Below are 21,048 nucleotides of genomic sequence, written 5' to 3'. Positions count from 1 at the left end.
ATGTATATCATCAGCATATTTGGTGTTTAATCCTGAGGCTTTCAGTTCCTGCCTTTGCTGTTTGCCCAGGGCGGTAGGAAGGCATGGTCTGGGTTTGGCATGAACTGGACTTTGTTCAAAATGGAAGATGTCACATAAATAAGACGCTAAACGGGCTTGAAATGGGTTTCATCTTTGGCATGCTATGATATTTATCTTTGTTCTGTCATCACTAAGTTTACCACACCTAACCCATGATGAGAAACAGTGGTGTATGAATAGGTATAAAAACTCTCATTACAGGGTTCCTTGAGCATCTGTTTCTCCAGGATGACTTGTCTCCATTTCTAGGTTCCCAAATCATTACCATGAATTTGACCTTTTTGTCCTTGGTTGTGATACTTTGTGTCTTCTGCAAAGGTAAGGGACTAATTGAAAAAATCCTTTCGAATTTGATAGGTCTAGGTATATATGTTCTTGTTTGGTGTTGTCTCTTTCCAACATTTTTCTCCTTAGAAAATCTTTCCTACACTTCAGAGTAGTATAATACATTTTAAAAGAAAACTGGAATTTAATCCTATAGGATATTATGTCAACTTTAACAAGCCTGTCTTAAGGTGATATAAATTTATCTGCTTAGAAGTGTCAGGGAATAAGTTACTCAGGATGCATATAGTGCTACTGTTTGTTACTCATTTTAATCACAGTTTATCCTTTAAAGGCTATGTTGAAGTTACACCCACACTAAGACTAAACACCTGCACTGTTAGTAATTTCTGTTTTCACAAGTCATGAAAATGTAACTAAAAGTCTGGTGCATCCCCTAAAAATTTTTTGCAAGGAAAATTTCTTTAACATCTTTCTCAGATATTTCAGTCAATTATTTTCTGAAATTAATTGAAAGGTAAGACATTATTAATTCACTTTGTTAATAAAAATTGAGAAAAATGAAAAAAATATTTAGTTTCTGAATGGGGCAGAAGAACAATAACATCCAAACAAAAGAGAAAGACCTGTAAAAAGAAGAAGATCTATTCTACATCTACACTTAAAATCTATTTTCTAAATTTAGAAGTAGGATACAATTTACTTCTCTGAGGAGCCAGAATAGTCCCCTCTGAGGGGACTATAATTATTTGTTTTAAGAGAAAATATTTCTATTCTTAAACTAACTACCTGGGAAATCATCTGATGGACCATTAGAAAACGGTTACTTTAAATAATGGTGATTTTCATAACCTTATATAGTACTTTGCTATATATTTTGCTTCTACTTTGTAAAAATTGTAATATTTTTTGCCTTTACCTAAATGTATTTCTTATTTGTTAAGTAACAGAATAAAAACACATTAGTTTCAAAGAAGTCATTAAATAATATATCAATAAAAATATTTTCAATGTATTTGCTTCACCAGAGAACTGGAGAATGCTTCTGAAATAACTTCCCAGATATCCATAATCATTCTAAGAAATGATTATAAGTATTTCAATAGAAATTCATAGATTGGTGATTTACTGACAACACTCAGAGCTTTTATGTATTTATTTATAAGCTTATTGTAGGAAATAAGGAAATACCTGGAACTGCTCCTTGCAGAAACTCCAAGTGCTTTAGTTAAAGAGCCTTTGTGTTGCCCTTTGTCAATGGGGCCCATGTTCCACACACAGATTCCTTTCCTTCCCAGTAGGTTACAGGACGGGAAGGCTTGAGAGCTGGAAGATGGAGAAGCAGATATTGAAGAGGCACCCATATAATCAATCAGAAGTAAAATTTGTATTGTTGAACCAACCATAACTGTAGAGAAGGAAAGAAAAATAGAAATAGTTCCCTGACTAATTGGAAAAACTAAAGTGATATGAGATGTAGTTTGACATTAAATAGATATGGATATTTAATTATTTTTCCCAGGATATTCCATCATCTCTGTAGATTCAAGTCTATACAGTTGATTTTCTTTTTTCTTTTTTAAATCTAATTCATTATTTATAAACATATTAACTAGAAAATATTTAGGGAAAATAAAATCAAGTGAAATTTAGATAAAAATACACTTTAGATTGAAAGCTGTAAAAAGTTTTAATAGTATAAGAAAGATTAAAATACTGATAATATTAATTTATGGCTTTAATTTACTTGACCATATATTTCTAAGAGTGAGTTGACATTGAAAACTTTCATTTAAGTATGTTAACAGGTTAAATTTATTACTTAGATCTATGTAGATATTATTTAATAAATAAAAAACTCCAGAATAATAAATTAATATTGAAATATAACAATTATTGGGTACAAAAAGTAGATGGCTTACATTGAATTTAAAAGAAGAAGGAATACAAAAGCATTCTCATTGACTTAAAAATATGCTATAGAGAAGTATAAAATGATCTGTTTTTACTTTTTTCATTTTTTATAGATGTTGAAGCCTCATTAAACAGCACAGAATCAGGTCAGTACCTTTCAGAAATTAATCTTGATTTAGATGTGTCAAAGTGTTCTCTGAACCTGCTTTTGGAATCCAGCGGTATGTTTCCAGCTACACTGAGATATAATTGACATATTGTGTAAATTTAAGGTTTACATGTGATGGATGATTTGGTCGATATAGAGAGAGAAATTATTACAGGGTTAAGGTTAGTTAACACCTCCATCACCTCACATAATAACTAATTTTCTGTGGTGGGAACATTTAAGATCTACGCTCTCTGTGACTTTTTAATATATAATATGGTATTGTTAGCTGTAGTCACAATACTGCACATTGGATTCCCCAAACTTACTCATCTGGAAGTGGAAGTTTGCACTTTTTTCAATTCTGTCTCTCCCACCCCAAAGCTCTTGGCAACCGCCATTCTAGTCTTTGTTTCCACTGAGTTAGATGTTGTTAGATTTCACCTATACGGGAGATCATACAGTAGTTATTTCTCTCTGTTTGACTTCTTTCACTTAGCATAATATCCTTAAGATGTATCCATGTTGTCACAAATGACAGTATTTCCTTTTTTATGGCTGAATACTATTCTATTTTTTTAGCCATCATCTGTCAATGGACACTTAGGTTTCTTCAACATCTTGGCTATTGTGAATAATGCTGTAATGAACACGAGGGTACAAACATCTCTTTGGGATAGTGATATAATTTTTTTGGATATATACTCAGAAGTAAGTTTTGGATCATATGGTAGTTCCATTTTATATTTATTGAGCAACCTCCAAACTGTTTTTTCATAGTAACTGTACCAATCTATATTCCCACCAACAAAGAATACAGAAAATTTATGTGTTTCACACACACTCGATTTGTGAGTGAATTACCAGAACTCCTTGCTCATTTATCACACATAATTGTACACTCCTCAAAGACAGAATTTTCATCAATGTTATTTGCCCTGTATTCACTATGCTGAGAACAGTGGCTGCAATGGGACAAGCATTCAGTGTATACTTGTTTTGAATTAATAAAATAATTTGGAAACATAGGTATGATTTTTTATGCATAACCAAATCCTTTACAAAGTATACTTTCCAAAATGAACCAGAGATATCCCATCTTATCCACTTCTAAACATAGTTTAACTTTTTTTTGAGGACATTAAAATGAATACCAATGATCATATCACATATCATGCAGTGGTGCCCTTGGAACCTACTGATGTGAACAAGACGGTTGGTCCCTACTCAAGAGATGGTTTCTGAGTTCTTGTGTCTGCTTTTGAGTTGACTTTCTGTCTCTCCTAAACATCCAGCTTCATGTGCTGATAGGATCATTTTGTTTGCTCTTTTTGCACCGATTCCAAATCTTACTTCCGTCTGTTGGGGTGAGAACACCATTGATCCAAGCTCATTAACAGTGTTTGTTGTAAGAGTGTGCACTCTGCGTGAGGCCTGTGGAATTGTTCCTGATGGGTAAAAATTCATCAGTGGGTTTTATGACAACTTTGTCTGTTGCAAGAGGATTTGTTTGGGGAAGACTTTCGATTGCAACTTGTATTTTAGAAAGAATCATCCAGGTACTTAATCTATATGGAGAATATGTAATTGTACATTTTTAAGAAACATTTATATTAAGTGTCTCCAAACCATATTGCTAAACCATTTCTTCACTCTTTGGGTAAATATGTATGCATGTATTTGTGTGAGTAAGTACACACAGTTGGTTTTGGTGACAATTGATTAGCACACAATTAGATAGGAAACCCTTTGTCTTTTAACTGGCTGTGTTTACTGTTTGTCTTAACTTACACCTATAGGTCAGAGGTAGGTTTGCTGACCATAAATCCTGGATTTTTCAGGACATTTCCAATTGTTAGAAGTTTATCTTAGTATCCAAACATATGCTGACTTTCTACTTCAATAATGTAGTCAGTTTGGGTTTAGGAAATTTGTAAAGATTACAGAGTATGAGGAAACATTAAAAAAATAACCAACAAATCTGCAATCCATTAATTCTAAAATAAAAATATTACCCAAAGTGTTTTTTGAAGTTTCTTGGATACATAATCAATATGCAACTTCATGCAAAATTCTATTACCATTCAAAAGTACCATTTAATTTCACATAATTAGAAAATTCTATTGGATACCAATGCTTTGACGTTTTTAGTAAAGTATCTTTATATCCTTAACTCTAATTTAAAAGTGTGCTTATATGTAAATTATGTTATGTGTTGTATGTACTCACTCTTATTGTGAGTCTTTGACTCAGCTGCACCCATGATCTAGCTTGACGAGTATACTACTTATTTGAATATGAAAACAATTCACCTTCATTCACAATAGTAGCCCTTAGGTCATTTGCAAGTTACATGTCTACTAATGTTACGGGTCCCAACTGTAAAGTAGAAATCCTGGTCATGTGTTTCAAATTAAGTAAATTTAGTTCCACAGTACTTTGGTCACATGAAAGAATCTTTTAATTAGAACATCTGAATTTCACCAACTGAATAATAATGAATGCTTTGAAGCGCCTTTTCAGTCATCCCGGAATGACTGTATTTTGCTGTGCTCTAATCCATGCCTCTCGGCTGGACTCCACACTGGCTGGAGGACTGCAGAGGTATGCCCGTTATAGGGGTGTCCTGGAAGGGGACAAATGCACCAGGGTCAATGGGTAACTACCATATTCATGCCTGAGTATCGAATTCAATGAGCACATCTCTGTGGGAACACCTCCCAAGGACAAGAAATGGCTGTAACCAAGATTGACTTTCTGTTGGAAAATCTGTCAAACGCGCTGCTAACGACAGCAATTATCACCTCTCCCCTTTCTTTCCATGATGAAATAGCTAAAAGCAGTTCAGGTAAATTTCTTGCTTTTCTTTTCTTAAACTGTTTATACCAAATAATAACACAGCGGCAGTACTTTGCCTTGAAAAAAGGGAGAGTCTTTCTGAAAAAATCAAAACATTTAATGAAATATTCCTTATTATTACAAAGAAACGTACTCTGGTGTATTTTTGTATAATTTGGGTCAGACATTTTAATATTTAATCAGTTATTTTAAAAGATGGTGGCATTTGAAATGGAAATGTGCTCCAGTTACTAGCTTTTCTACAATCACTTAAACCTGTAAGAGAAATGTGAATGTAGATTTTACTTCTACTTTTATTGACAGAACGTGCTTTTATTCCGCATGATGGGATTAGTTCCTTAGTGATCTATTTTAGTTAAAATTGGTCTAGCCCCAATAGCTTCACTACTGATTCCTTCGGACAGTTGGATATCACTCAGTATTATCCACTACTTTGTTTCCCTACCCACCGAAAGGACTGCTTTCGTGGATTTTTCTTAACTCTAACAATAGTGTTTTTGCTAATATCAATATAGATTTAATTTCATTCCAGTCTAATGTATACACAATTAAAATAGCCCAAGATTACATTCATACATTCTTCTTATAGTGCATTTCATATCTCTGTGTCTTTCTACAACCTAAATACAATAAAAGGTAATTGGAAAATGTTTTCATTGTGGTGAAATGCAAGCAAAGAATAAGCAGCAGGTCCGTTGTCCTGTGAAGAGAGCAATCACTTCATCAGAACCACACACGGAACTCACAGGTTCTGTCACAACGATACAGCAACCGCTTGTCTGCTTCCAAGTGTACAAAAGCTGATTGTTAATTAGAATAATTTGGGGCATATGAGTATTTAGCATCTCCTAAAAGTCTTCATTCAAGAAAATAGAGTGAGGCAAGGGAGCTCTTGAAATTCCATAATCTATGAAAATCCTCTGAAATTATCAACAATTGAGTTTATTCCTATATTTTTCAAAGAATCATCCAGGTCTGGGTATAATTTAGAAGGGACTTGTGGGTCCCTGAGCAAGGAATCCTCAGCCAACCACTCAACCAGCCAGCGAACTCTGAGTCATGTTATTCCCCACCATCTTCATTCCTTAATACAAAAAGGTGAACATGTTAGAGAAAAGGTTCTGTAGGCCAATAGAGAACTTTATGTTTTTTATAGTCTTTAATTTCACTGATTTCAGAAAACATAACTGGTTTGTTGCCATTACTTTTATAATCCCCCTTTCCACATAGCTCATCCATATTCGCCTCTCTGATCCAGCAATTTTTCTCCACAGGGCAAGGGTGGAGGAGTAAAATTATGTCTATTTTTCTTTTCTAGTCCATTTTATGGTCCAAAGTATAGGCTAACTCTTCCAAATATTTGCCAGAAGTGTGCAAAAACAGTATGACTTTACTCTGAAATGTGTAAATGTATTCTACTTCTCTTTGAGATATGAACTAGAGAAACACATTTTATTTATTTTTAAGCATTGTGTAGACAATCTGTCTTTAAGCAAGGCTAAGGCAGTGTGCACCTTGCTTGAAAAAAGATCTTGCACAAGTTATTCCACCTCTTTTAAATACCAGTTTTCAGATCTACAAGTGAGAAATAATACTAGTATTGATTCTTACCTCATAAGAGAGTTGTGAGGATGGAAGGGGAAGGCATGTAAAGAGCTGTTGCACGTCACGGAGGTGGTACGTACGTGAAACATACTGGTCATTACTACTAGTGGGGCCAGTGGCAATATTATTTTAAGCAACTTTTATATAATAAAACCAAAAGGGATAACATGGTTGATAGAAAGAAATGTGGCAATAGCCAAAACCAATGACCTTGCTAAGATTCCAGGCTATTTATTTCAACAATAGAATAAATAAATTCAGAGGAAATGTTGGCCTAACAAAATGAAGGATCTCTCTGTGGGGCTGAACTCAGGAGAGGTGAGGTGAGTATAGTGAATACTATAGTGAATTTAATAAGTGAAACAAGATACTTCTGCATGAGTTTGATTTTACAAGTTTAGTGAGGAAAATGAAATATATTAAAAGATACGGTCTTTCCAGTTGAATATTAACTGTGTGCCAAAACTGCACTAGGTGTTCTCATCTCATTTAATTAATAACTGTATTATGAAATACTGTCTTATTCACATTTATTTTAAGTCTCCATTTAATAGAGATAAGGAAACTTGGTTTCAGAAGTATTAAATAATTTTTTCAAAGCAATCCAAAGGCACAGACATGAGCAAGAATATAAATTCAGGTCTACATAGCACAAAAAATTTACCAACATTTCGAAGAGGTAGAGAAACAACTCACAATTTTTCTAAAGTAAATAATCTTAAAAAAGAGGAGGAGAGTCTCTTTTCCCTTATTTTCAATAGGGAGAATTAAGTCTTATTTTTAGTTGTATTTATTTTTACGTCGTCTTCATACTTTACTTACAAATCATGCATTTCATTTTCTTGTTTAGTCAATGACCAAAATGCATGTCCTTTATAACTTTACAGAAATAGTTTCATAATTGAGGCATTATTACTTCTAAAGTATTTTAATTTTTTTCTAGAGATTAAAACAATGTAAATGGTATGACAGAAAGCATAATACAGCTCATGAAATGTAGTATATATTACTTCAATAAGAGGTTTCTGTTGATGAATGCATTTTCTAAATAAATATTAACTGAGCGTCCCCTGCAGTTCAGGCACTGTTCCAGACACCTGGGATATCTCAGTGAACACACCAGGCAAAAGAGACTTGAGCTTATGGGCTTCACATGTAAAAGGAGAAAGATATATGACAAGGTGATGAAATCTGGAATAATGATCAGGAGTGTTAGAATGGGTGGGTTTGCAATTTTGAATTTTCAGAGTATGCCTCATTGAGATGACTTTTCAGCTAAGGCTTGAGGTGAATGCTACAATTCATTTATGAGTAAACATTTTAATCTTTTTTCTTTGAAAAAATAGAGAAAAGAAAATCAGATATGTTATCTTAACATTACCAGCTATTACTGAGCCAAGGACAGTGTGGATCCAACCCAAAGTAATATGTTGGCGGGGGAAGGCTCGACACTGAAACTCAGGGCTTGGTAATAGAGAGGGACGCAGACGGGGAAGTCTCTGCCTGTCCACGAGAAGAATTTCCAGGACACATCAGTTACATCTTCCCAGCTCTATTCATCTTTCTTGAAGTCTTAGAACTAAGACAAAAAGATATGGATATGGCGATTATGTCATTCAGTCATATATGTTGTTTCAAGTGCTGCCAGAATAACTTATACAAAATGAAATATGGCTTTTCATAGTGTCACAATCAAATCACCTTCTTGGGTTAGCAGTGCTGTTTTCAAATAAAATCTCCTGTTGCTCACATGAGGTGACTTACTGGTGGGAGGTTTGTCCTTTGATGACTTAAACGGACGAAAGGAATCTCCTGTGGCCTCACTCTTTATCACCAAAATAGTTCTCCAGGGAAGGCCGAAGACAGGTGGAGAGACCATTGTGATACTGGTAGTTTAGAGTTAGACCGCAGCCCAGCAGGTTCTGTTAGAGTAGTATGCTTACCTACTAAATGTTTTTCTTTTTTCCATTTAGGAGAATCTGATAATCTTTTATTTGCAGTGCATGGCCTTAATAGTAACAGTGGAGTTCTAATAATCTAAAGTCACTAATTCCAGTGCCATCGAAGCTGATGAATTCCATCTTTAGAGAATTTTGGCAAAGATGTTTCCATTAAACCAAAATTTTCCTGATACTTTTTAATTTATTTTGTCATCTTTCTACCTAGTACTATTATGATGATGGTCAGTCATTCTTATAATGTATCAATTACAGATTTAAAAAGATTCCTGGACCCAATTTAGTGCGAGGTCTTTCTATTCAAGTTCTTGTCTGCAACCACAAATCATTTTCTATACCAGGATTTTATCTTTAACTTTGTTAGTCAGTTTGCTGAGTAATATTATAAAGCAGAGTTTCTAAACAGTTTATAGCCTAGAAATTTTGTTTTGTCTGGAAAAATAAATTAAATTTCTTTAGGTGAGTCATGTCCTCCCTGCTTCAATATACCTCTCCTTACTGACCGATTCGAATTTCTACTTTACCCACCTGGTCCCTGAAATATCTCTGTTTTATATCTCTACAAAAATGAGAAAGAATGAAGTCCAGTGAGGAAATTAACTTCAATATTTCATATGAAAATTTAACATTTGAGTTCAGCTGCTGATAACTGAAAAGGGAGAAACAGCTTTGGGTGGAGGGATACAGCTGAAGTATTTTCAGGAAGGACACAAAGTTTCCTGTCTGCCCAGTCATCGTTTTGAGGATTGACAAACTGAGTAGGACTGATAACTATTTGCTCTTGTTTATGACTTGGAGATGTTTATTGTTTGCTCATGTTATACAAGACACAGTGAAACTTTATCTTACATGTTCCCAGCGCTTCACTTTCCTTATGGAATTCTCTCACACCTCATGGTACCCTGGTTGCCATGCACACCCCTGATTACACTCTGTGGAAGTACATGTGGGAAGACATATGGGGAGGAGGGGGAATATACATTTGAAATGTAGGCCTAGTTCAACCAGTGTGTAGAGTATAATTTGTTGAACGATATGAGTCAATTCAACTTTTCTCTGATGATGATTGTACTTTTGTATGGAAGGGGAGACCAGTGCAGCAAGTGCTCTTGCCGACAGTGTGTCTGGTGGTGTGGATTTGGGTGGCACTGCTTCAAATCAAAATGATATTGGTAACAGTCCATTTGGCCCACATCGATTTGATGTGAGTGCAATAAATGGATTATCCGGCTCTAATTCTACTGCCAGTGAAAAAAGGTATTTTAAGTTGTTCCTTAGTTTCTTCTTTGGACAGAAAAATCATCAATCAGCAAAACAGGGATTGGTGGTGGTGTTTTTGACAAATACAGACGTTGTTGGAGGAACTTACAGGAAAGATTTTTGAGTTATCTTTGATTCTTAAAGGATCTGTGTTAACTTCAATAGCAACTCAAACATTTTAATAAAGAAACATGTAGATTTAATGCTTTTATGAAGGAGTGTGGACCTGGAGGAAAGCTGCCCAGTTTCTACCCTCAGTGTATCCCTCTAACCTTCTGTGGACATTGGGAAAGACACTTAAAGTCTCTTCTTCCCCAGTTTTGTCATAAGAACAGAAACATTTTAGTCTCATTTTTCTCTAAGACTTTTGCAAGGCTAGCTTTGTAAATTCTATCACTCATATTTTAACTAGTTTCCTTGAAAAATAAATGTCAAAAAAAGTAGATTTACTAAAGCGTGCATAAATAGAATTTTATATTCAAAAATTAGAGTGGGTGAAAGAAGTATGATCAATAAAGTACAGTAAATCCAGTTTTTTGTGTGTGTCAGAGCTGTTTATCTGAAAAGATGTGGAAATGGTAGAAACACAGAGGACAGTGGGAAGTCTGCTGGTGACTCACGGGCTCTGGTCCCCAGGGCAGTGGCTCAGGAGCTCTGGTCCAGATTCTGTCCTGAAAAAATACAAATCATTCACATCCTTTGCTTCATGCTCTTGATAACAGTTTAATTTTCCATTTGCCTTTTGATTTTGGACTTGGTGGTCAAAGAAGGGTGAATTTGAATTGTCCTTAGTAGTTCTGGCTCGTGTGGAATTGGCGTCAGTGGCCTTGAACAAACAGGTTTTGGTTTCAATGAAATAGGGAACACTGAAAAATCATGTTCCAGTGATCACTCTTTAGGTTTTGTGCATAAAAAGGAAAATTAACACAAAAGCAGCTTAATCATTTTGTATTTTTTAAAATATATTTATTGATTATGCTATTGCAGCATAATCCCATTATCCCCCCCTTTTCCCCCACTTCACTTCACTCCATCCTGCCCACCCCCTCCCTCCCACATTCTCCCCCTATAGTTCATGTCCATGGGTCATACTTATAAGTTCTTTGGCTTCTACATTTCCTATACTATTCTTACCCTCCCCCTGTCTATTTTCTACCTACCATTTATGCTACTTATTCTCTGTGCCTTTCCCCCTCTCTCCCCCTCCCACTCTCCTATTGATAACCCTCCATGTGATCTCCATTTTTGTGGTTCTGTTCCTGTTCTAGTTGTTTGCTTAGTTTGCTTTTGTTTTTTTTTTAGGTGTGGTTGTTAATAACTGTGAGTTTGCTGTCATTTGTACTGTTCATATTTTTTACTTCTTTTTCTTAGATAAATCCCTTTAACATTTCATATATCAAGGGCCTGGTGATGATGAACACCTTGAACTTGACCTTATCTGAGAAGCACTTTATCTGCCCTTCCATTCTAAAGGATAGCTTTGCTGGATAGAGCAATCTTGGATGTAGGTCCTTGCCTTTCGTGACTTGTAATACTTCTTGCCAGCTCCTTCTTGCCTGTAAGGTCTCTTTTGAGAAATCAGCTGACAGTCTTATGGGAACTCCTTTGTAGGTAACGGTGTCCTTTTCTCTTGCTGCTTCTAAGATTTTCTCCTTCTGTTTAATCTTAGGTAATGTAATTATGATGTGCCTTGGTGTGTTCCTCCTTGGATTCAACTTCTTTGGGACTCTCTGAGCTTCCTGGACTTCCTGGAAGTCTATTTCCTTTGCCAAATTAGGGAAGTTCTTCTTCATTATTTGTTCAAATAAGTTTTCAATTTTTTGTTCTTCCTCTTCTCCTTCTGTCACCCCTATAATTCGGATGTTGGAACGTTTAAAGATGTCCTGGAGGTTCCTAAGCTTCTCTTCATTTTTCTGGATTCTTGTTTCTTCATTCTTTTCTGATTGGATGTTTCTTTCTTCCTTCTGGTCCACAGTGTTGATTTGAGTCCCAGTTTCCTTCGCCTCACTATTGGTTCCCTGTACGTTTTCCTTTGTTTTTCTTAGCATAGCCTTCATTTTTTCATCTAATTTGCGACCAAATTCAAGTAATTCTGTGAGCTTCCTGATTACCAGTGTTTTGAACTGTGCATCTGATAGGTTGGCTATCTGTTTGCTGCTTAGTTGAATTATTTCTGGAGCTTTGATCTGTTCTTTCATTTGGGCCATTTTTTTTTTTTTTTTGTCTTGGCGGGCCTGTTAGGTAAAGGGGCGGAGCCTTAGGTGTTCCCCGGGGCGGGTTAACGCTGGTCGCTGCTCTGTGATGCTGTATGTGGGGGAGGGGTCGAGAGGGAGCAATGGCGCCTGCTCCACTCTCCACCGGATTTTGTCACTCCCTCCGCTACCCAAATCAAATTGGGCCCCTCTGGTGCTGGTTCCCGAGTGGGTGGGCTTGTGCACACTCTAGGCCCCTGTGGGTCTCTCCAACGACCTCTCCTGTGAGGCTGGGAGTTTCTCCTGCTGCTACCTCAACCCCCACAGGTGTTTTCAATCAGAGGTTTGAGGCTTTATTTCCCTGAGCTGGAGCCCTGGGTTGCGTGGTCTGTTTCACTCCCCTGCCATTCCTTCCGGTTTATCTACGCGCGAATGTGGGGTGCAGCGTCTGCTAGCTGTCCCACTGCCTGCCCCGTTCGTCCCACAATCTGCCACCCCTTTGGGTCCAGCAGCATTGCCGGGAGTCCTCTCTGCCCTGCCTGCCCATCTCTGACCCTCCTACTGGTCTGGATGATGGCTTCTTCTTTATCTCCTTGGTTGTCCGACCTCCCTGCAGTTGGATTTTCTGTCAGTTCTGGTTGTTTTTTGTTTTTAAATTGTTGTTGTTTTTCTTTTGGTTGTGCGAGGAGGCGCAGTGTGTCTACCTACGCCTCCATCTTGGCCGGAAGCTGATCATTTTGTATTAAATGCTGTATTTTGTCATGTATAATGCATACCCACATTTTTGTGCACATTATACATGGGCTATTATACCCATGGTATATAATTATTGTACCCATGTATAATGTGCATCCTTATTTTTCTTTGAAAAAGTTGGGTGAAAACATGCACATTACACATGGCAAATACAGTAGGTGTCACAAGCTCATCTGACTACAGTGCCTCTGGACCTTTCAGTATTCCAGATAATTTAATGTATTACTTTTGGTGTTGGAAAATTTATATATATATATACATATATATATTTGTGTATACACACACACACATATATATACACACCTATATACATAAAGTCACATATATAAAATATGTATATAATTTATATATAATGTCTATTTCTATATATTATTCCTAGTAAATCAATAATATTTCCCTATGTGTTCCTCACTGAATAGAGCTTCTGAGTGCTTCTTCTCTCTGAGTACTAAAGTTTAGGTGACCAACTGCATATCTGAATCATTTTCATGAATAAGAGAAAGTAAATTGTATTTCAAGACAACCTGAATAAAATATAGTGTAACTTCTTTATCCTTTTAGATATATTATTTTAAAATTACTTTATAAAGAGTTAAATCTATTTCTACTCAATCCTAGTAAAGACAACCTGTTGCAAAGAGAAATGGCTTCATTTTATATAAAGTAAATGCCATTGTGAAACATATTTGTAAATTTATTTCAGAATATTTACTTTTGTAATTGTTGTTATTGTTTCATTCTGCTTACTTGTAGGCCTTTCTCTAAGATTTCTTATAAATTTACTTGGTTACATAAAAGGGTCAGTGCATTAGAAATAAAAAATCATAAGAAACAAATTTTAAGGTCTGCAGATTTTTCTCTTTGATCAGGAAAATTAAATTTTCTTTGTGTAGATAATTAAATTACTAGTATTATATAGTGGATTGGTTTGATTCAATTTACCTTGGACCTATAATTGTAGATGATCCAAAATGTATAAACTCTTATTGATACTGTGGCTGATTGTTCCAAGAAAAAATATGGACTGCAAAGATAATCATGTATGTGACCTTGGCAAATCACAGCTCTCACAAAACAAAATTATATATTCAGGATAAAAAATACCCATTTATGGCTTTCAGTACTAACTTCTAAATTCTCATTTAGATGTCCAAATATCTTGTATATTTAAAATCAATTTGTGTCCTGAAATTGATATAATCTATGCATTGTATTAAATAGAAAAAGGATCCCATATTCCAGAAGCGACTCCAAAATACTCAGAAACAAATGCCATTATTGGTAAGTAAAAATTATTCTGATTTCTATCCATATTTTTATGACCAGCTACTTGGTATCTGATGAAATTACAAAGTAACCAAGATTTGAAACTATAATAGTTTTTTTAAAAAATCGCCAATTATCTATTTGATCATTGTCTATTTGAATGACATCACATTGGTACTATTTTTCCACAAAGATACATACAATCACACCACATACACATAAATATGTATGCACATACATACATATGTTTGTATATGTACATATATGTATAGAAAGAAATAATGGAATTCTTTATACTCATTTGATACACGGTAGGCAACCTATTCAGACAATATTAGAAAGACTATCTGCACAAGGAGGAAAAGCAATTAAACAGACCACAGCTTCCCTCCATGGGTCCCTCCCCATAGTAAGGGCATTGTCCCTTTCCCAAAGGAAACAAGATTTTTTGTGTTGGTTACATGTATTTTATTTTATGCCATTATAAATAACAGCTACAGTCAACATCTTTGTACATATAGTCTCATAGTGGCTATGAAATATATTCTCAGTAGTGGGATTGCTGAGCCAAACATATGTATATTTTCATTTGAATTTTAATAGATACTATCAAAATCCTTTCCAAAAAGGTGTCAGTAATTCACATTTCCAAATGCAATTTCTCAGCATCCTTACCAGTAGTAGGCATTAGTGCTTTCAAATTTTAGCCTTATCCTACAGGGTAAGTGAAATCTATAAAAACTACTAGAGCTAGTGAGGGAATCACAAGTAATAACCAATGAATGCATAAACAGTGGAGCAGGATGTTTTCATTCCCATTTTGTTTTAGGCAGATAGCCAGCTTTGGGGGTTCCCAAGGACTCAGGTACTGCTTTCAGAGTGTTTGTGCAGTATGTGAGAAAGACAAGTACTGAATGAAGGGGGCGACTGTGAGGATAGAATCTTCCAGTCATTTTGTCTCGGTACACGAACACTTTTAAAGAACCAGAACTAGAGAGTACATTAATTTTTCAGAATACTCATGAATATTCTCTAAATGTGTTATAGGTGAAGCTTCCACTTGGGGCAAAGGAGCATACAAAGCTTTCAATGGCCGCATCTTCTCCTTTGAGTCGTCGTGTGCGTACACGTTCTGCCGCCACTGCGTGGACTCCGGGGAGTTCAACGTTGAGATCAAACGCGGCAATGAGAGTGAGATCGAAAACATAACAGTTCTGATTGACAGTAATGACATCTCGATATCTGGTGATGTCATCTTAGTTAATGGAGAAAGGTAAACAGCACAGTGTTTGGACAAATGCTGTAGAAAAATTTAAAGTAACCTGAGGTGGGGCGGGGGAGGTTAAATGAAGAAAAGATGGTGAGAGATGGTGTACTCTTTTCCTGTTTTGATGCTTGGGTTGATATTTTAAATAAATTCCTGGAGGGGAGTTTGGTAAATATATAAGACTTAGATATATGTGGCATCATAAGATATACTTACTTCTATAACAACATGGAAAAAAAGGGTGATTCTGTTGTTTGACTATTTAGAGTATCTAGATTATGGTCGACATGCATATTCCATATAACCGTTGAAAGAATACTTCAATTTTCATTTGTATGTCTAACATTAAATATGAATTTGAGATTTACAATAGACTGAATCCCTTAGGCCATGATTTTCAGACATAGCAATTCATGTTTGGAAGGGATGGCACATTTGAATATTTACCAGGATGATAAAATGTGGCATGATAATCCACTTGCATACATTTTAAACTATTTCATCACTGTTCTCTTGTACTGAACCAATGTTTGTTGTTGTTGTTGTTCATTTCTCCAAAGTCCCAAAGATTCATTCATTGTTCCGTACAAGTCTCTCCAATATTGGGATAAGAGCCATGCATCTCTTCTTCTGCAATGATGTACAAAATAAAACTTTAGTATTTACTGGACAGCATGTCTAAATATAGAGAAATGAATTATCAGACAAACATGCCATAATACTTCTGACGTGTGTATGTACTTGTGTTTCATACTTTTCAGTGTACAGCTACCGTTTAACAATAAGCTGATTCACATTAAAAAATATGGAGAATACAACATCCTGAATAGCCGTAGAGGAGTTTTGTCATTAATGTGGGACAAAAATAACAAGCTCTCGGTAAGTTTATGTATGATTTTCTCAAAATCCTGTGCCTTCTATTCTTTGCTTTTAATTATAAAAACAGTATATTAGAAGGAAAAGAAGAGCTAAAGTTTATTGAGGAATATCTATGTACTTGTTGCTGTACTAACCATTCTCTTAATATTGAAATGCATACTATTAATCTTATTTTAAACATGATAGAATTCAGGAGATTCAGGCTAATGAAAGTTAAATAACCTGCCCAAAGATACATAGGAAGTGCTGGAGTCATGACCTATTTCAAATCTAGAGCCAGGTCCTTCGGGGGGAAAAACACCCTTTAGTACATCCCTAAGTAACCAGCTTAGGTAGAATTAAATGAAAAGCCACATTTTTTGTTTTGGGTAAATTTTGTCTTGAGATATTTTCAATATTTTATAAATATATACACGTAAATTTCTTTTAAAGCTCACTCTTCACAAGCAATATCCAACCTGTGGTCTTTGTGGTAATTTCAACAGCACTCCAGGTAAGATTTCAACATATTCTGTACAAGAAAATTGCTTCCCAAAAGCAAATTATAAAGTAATGGCTCATATTTGAATAAATCTAACAACAATTTGCATTTTTCAAAAGAATGAAAATTTGTTAAAATAAATATATGTATATATTTCTCAAGCCTATGTTGATTTCTCAAGACTATGTTTATCAAGTCTAATTTAATCTTGAAACTTATGTGTATATATAATGAATATTGTGAACCAAACATTGCTTTCTTTTTAAGGAGAAGATATCAATGAACACATTGCCAATAGCAAAATTCCCGGTGATTGTCCCGCAGTGCTTAGTAAAAGCTATGAAACTTGTGAAGATGGAGTACAGGTAAGAAATTAATATTTCATCAAGCAGCAAATTTCAGCAATATTCCCCTTGGTTTTAATTTAGATAGCTAGTATCCTTTCTAAGCACTCATATCTTATTCTCGGAATTCTGCAACATCTTCCTCCCCAATGTCCCCGTAGTTTATTTCTCAGCTTTAGTTTAACTATAGGTGCTAAAATAAGTTTTTTCTAAAACATTATGATATGAACTATATATTAGTGTGACAATTCTGATTTCCTTTGCATAGTTGCCATGAGCAAACATCTCACAATACAGTTTTTCCTATAAGTCAGTCTGTGACCTGGTTCAGGTCCTCTGACCTGGGCCTTAGGAACGGAAAGCACTAGGCCACCAATATGGCCACCAGCCCTACAGGTAATGCCAGCACCAAGGAATAACAGTGAGTCAATGCATGTGATTATGCTATTCATTCAGCTTTTATTGATGCAGGTTCAATCTCCATCAATAACAATGGATCAATAGCAATAACACTCAGAAACAGTCAGTCATAATACCATATGAGAGAATTGGGGGATAATGAACCTAAGTCTTAAGAGTCCAGATCAGGTCCAGGTCTGGGAGGCAGTGGGGTGTTTGACATCTTGCAAGGCAGAATCAGAGGGATGGGATCTCGGTGGAGCTCTTCCTTCCAGGGCGGAATCTGCAGGATGTCTCAACATGACTCACTCTTGGGATGGATTGCCTATAGTCTAAAGTCCTCTGCTTTTTTGCTCTTGTATGATGCAATGTTGTTATCAGCTTCTGATCAACACATATGGTTTTGTGCAACCTGGATAGGCACACGTGGCTTATGCTGCTCCACAGTGCATGCTCTGAGAGGTAGCATTACCCTTCAGACAAACACATATTGTTTACCACATTGCACTGCGCATGCTCAAGGGGTTGCGTTATCACTCTACTGTGCAAGCCCTACACATGGCTTGCCTCGATGTTATCTTCATTGACAGGACTGATGCCCTCTTAATTCAGTGTTGCTCTCCACAGTGGTGTTTTAATTTGTCCTAATTTGTCCATAAATTGACAAGCTTTACCTCCTCACTGTTACCTCTTGATGGGTAGTAACTTGAATCTTATGGTTTAGAAATCCATGAAATGTGTCACTGAGAACTAATTTCTGCTCTTGCTTCTTTACTTTTGCTCCAGATAGCTAATGTCACTTGTCATCCTTTGTATTCTTTACTTTCTTCAAGAAAAAGCTTACAGGTAGCCCTGGCTGGGGGGCATGGTTGGTTGGAGCATTGTCCCCTACACCAAAATGTGGTGGGTTTGATCCCTGGTCAGGGCACGTGCAGGAGGAGGCAGTCAATCGATGTTTCTCTCTCTCTTTCTCCTTTTCTCTCTCCCTAAAAAATTAATAATAAAGAAAAATAGTTACAGGTAATCTTTTTGGTTATAACACTTGAAAATAATCATCACTTACTCTGAATTTTCCAACCTTGTGTAATTCCATTATGTAGAAATTGATAGAGTCATTTGATGACTAAATGAATGTTCACATATTCCTGTTCCAATCTGGAACAAAATTCACAAGATCAAGATATGTGCAGATAGAAGAGTTTTTGTTTTAGAGAAATTGGGTGTTACATTTATAATCATCTTGTCATCTTCTAGCAAATCAAATTAAGCCATCAGATTATATCAATATAAGATCATCTACTATCTTCCTTGGAAACCTTCCCTGACCTTTGCAGTTAGAATGCCTTCTCTTCCCTTTGTTACCCTATGCTACTCATTGGTACTTGTGATAAGATACCATCTATAATAATTTCCCATGTTTTTCTCATATGTTTTCTATAAGATTATGTATGAGTTCTGTAATAATGTCTTAACTGTTGTAGTAGTTGCATATTTTGGGATAAGTTACTCCTTTATGCTTAAAAATGTTAGTTGAATACATATATAAATTTGTATTAAATATATATTATATACATATATAAATTTATATAACTCTAGGATAGAGTTATATTTCTTGATCTAAAGGAACCTATAATCCAGTGAGAAACATATGCAAAGGACAATAGATGAAGAAACAATCTTTGAAGATTTTATTTTGGTTCATTTTATAGGGCTTACTTGGTGCAAATTGTGCATTTTTTGGCAATACCTTTCCCATTTCCTGAAAAAAAAAAGCCTGTGGTTAAAATAGAAAACAATTAGGTAGTAGATAAAATATATTGAATTTTGAACTTTTTGTGTTAATATGTCTTTACTTCCTTAACCAACATGAGAACAAATATGTTGTTACCAGAGCAAACTCACATGACCCACACCAAGTAAAACAGAGTCACTGTGTTCTACTATCATCTGTTTACTCATCAAATGTAAGCAGACAAAATAAATGGCCAATATCCTTCTGTCTATTGTGGTTTCAATCATTTATCATCCAATTTCTGACATTTACCAATTTCTCCTTTTCTCACCTCTTATTCTTTCTCAATTCTAAATTTCCTATCACCTTTACAGAATTTTAGATGAGTTCACGTACAATTTGTGAAGTTGTTTTATAGCAATGCAAGTGCCAGAAACTAAGTATTCTTTTAGGAGTAACTGTACCAACTGTAATACTTCAAAACCCTTCTCTTCAACCAGCATCCAACAACTCTCCCTGTCAAAGTGACAGGGTATTATGCAAACAAAAAGCACTCCGGAATTCATCTCTTCTGAAATATTCATTTGATTGTCCACTTTCTTACGATTTAATAAAACTTTATGTTTTATTTTACAGCACTGTAACAAAACTATTGGAATCTACTTTGAGAAATGTGGAAAGGTTACCGCTTTGTCCAGTGACTACAAAATGATCTGCATTGATGAGTACTGCCGACAAGGAGACAAAAATTCCACATGTGACACTTACTCCGAACTGTCCCGCCTTTGTGCCTCAGATGGTCCTGGCACCTACGAATCCTGGCGAGAAGATTCCGATGTGGTTTGTGGTAGGTTTTACATTTTATTGTAGATTGCAAATTAGAGAGTACCATACGGGGATGGGCAAAAGGAGGTTTACAGTTGTCTGCCCATGAAACAGAGTTTATTCTTGTATTATTATTACTTATTGTATTATTGTCCATATGAATAACTGTAAACCTACTTTTGCACACCCTGTATAGCACTTATAGTATAAATATATCAATTTCAAAGTAGAATTAATGATATTGTGTATGATATACTTTTCTTCCATATTAAACTTTGTATCATTAATAATAATGCATACATCTTGAAAATTAGACTCAAAGGATCATTTGAGAAGATCTCCATTAGAATATCATGCATTTGTTACATTAATTTTCCTCTAATTTCCATGCATACATATTTCTATATTTCTCCAGAAAAACCTAGATGCCCAGAAAAACATATCTACAAAGAATGTGGCCTCTCAAACCCTGCAACTTGTTCTAATGTGGCTCCTTTTCAAGACAGTGAATGTGTGAGTGGCTGCATCTGCCCAGAAGGTAATATTTACACCAAAACGTCTGAAAATGAAGTGACTCAACTGTAGTGGGGTCTTCTCCCTAACAAGATACTTAGTGAGTTTACCTATTCATAATCCAGCCTTCTAACAAACTGCAGGTGAGGAGTAGAGAGCTTTAAAGTCAACGTGTATTTCAAACACTACAGCACCTGAGGGCTATGATATCCCACAGATCATCCTGTGTGTTTGGCTCCATAGGACTTGTCTGTAGCTCAGAAAATTATACGGTTTCCAGTTC

General features: G+C 35.5%; 1 protein-coding gene across 9 annotated transcripts in view; it reads left to right on the top strand.

The window, feature by feature from the left end:
* The first annotated feature begins 264 nt into the window (after nt 1-264).
* The window catches only part of LOC112318433 (mucin-19), a 94,408-nt gene continuing 73,624 nt past the window's right edge, over nt 265-21,048 (top strand). For all 9 annotated transcript variants that reach the window (XM_071221049.1, XM_071221052.1, XM_071221056.1 and 6 more), the window contains exons 1-9: nt 265-399; nt 2,394-2,426; nt 14,281-14,340; nt 15,373-15,598; nt 16,354-16,471; nt 16,904-16,964; nt 17,220-17,317; nt 20,064-20,274; nt 20,668-20,790. In XM_071221049.1, coding sequence (XP_071077150.1) covers nt 348-399; nt 2,394-2,426; nt 14,281-14,340; nt 15,373-15,598; nt 16,354-16,471; nt 16,904-16,964; nt 17,220-17,317; nt 20,064-20,274; nt 20,668-20,790 — 982 coding nt within the window. In that variant the 5' untranslated portion in view covers nt 265-347. The remainder of the gene's footprint in view (nt 400-2,393; nt 2,427-14,280; nt 14,341-15,372; nt 15,599-16,353; nt 16,472-16,903; nt 16,965-17,219; nt 17,318-20,063; nt 20,275-20,667; nt 20,791-21,048) is intronic.

This window comes from Desmodus rotundus, chromosome 3 (genome assembly GCF_022682495.2).
Source record: "Desmodus rotundus isolate HL8 chromosome 3, HLdesRot8A.1, whole genome shotgun sequence".
Taxonomy (NCBI): domain Eukaryota; kingdom Metazoa; phylum Chordata; class Mammalia; order Chiroptera; family Phyllostomidae; genus Desmodus; species Desmodus rotundus.
Note: the sequence above shows the minus strand (reverse complement) of the source record. Positions and strands in the feature narration are given on the sequence as shown.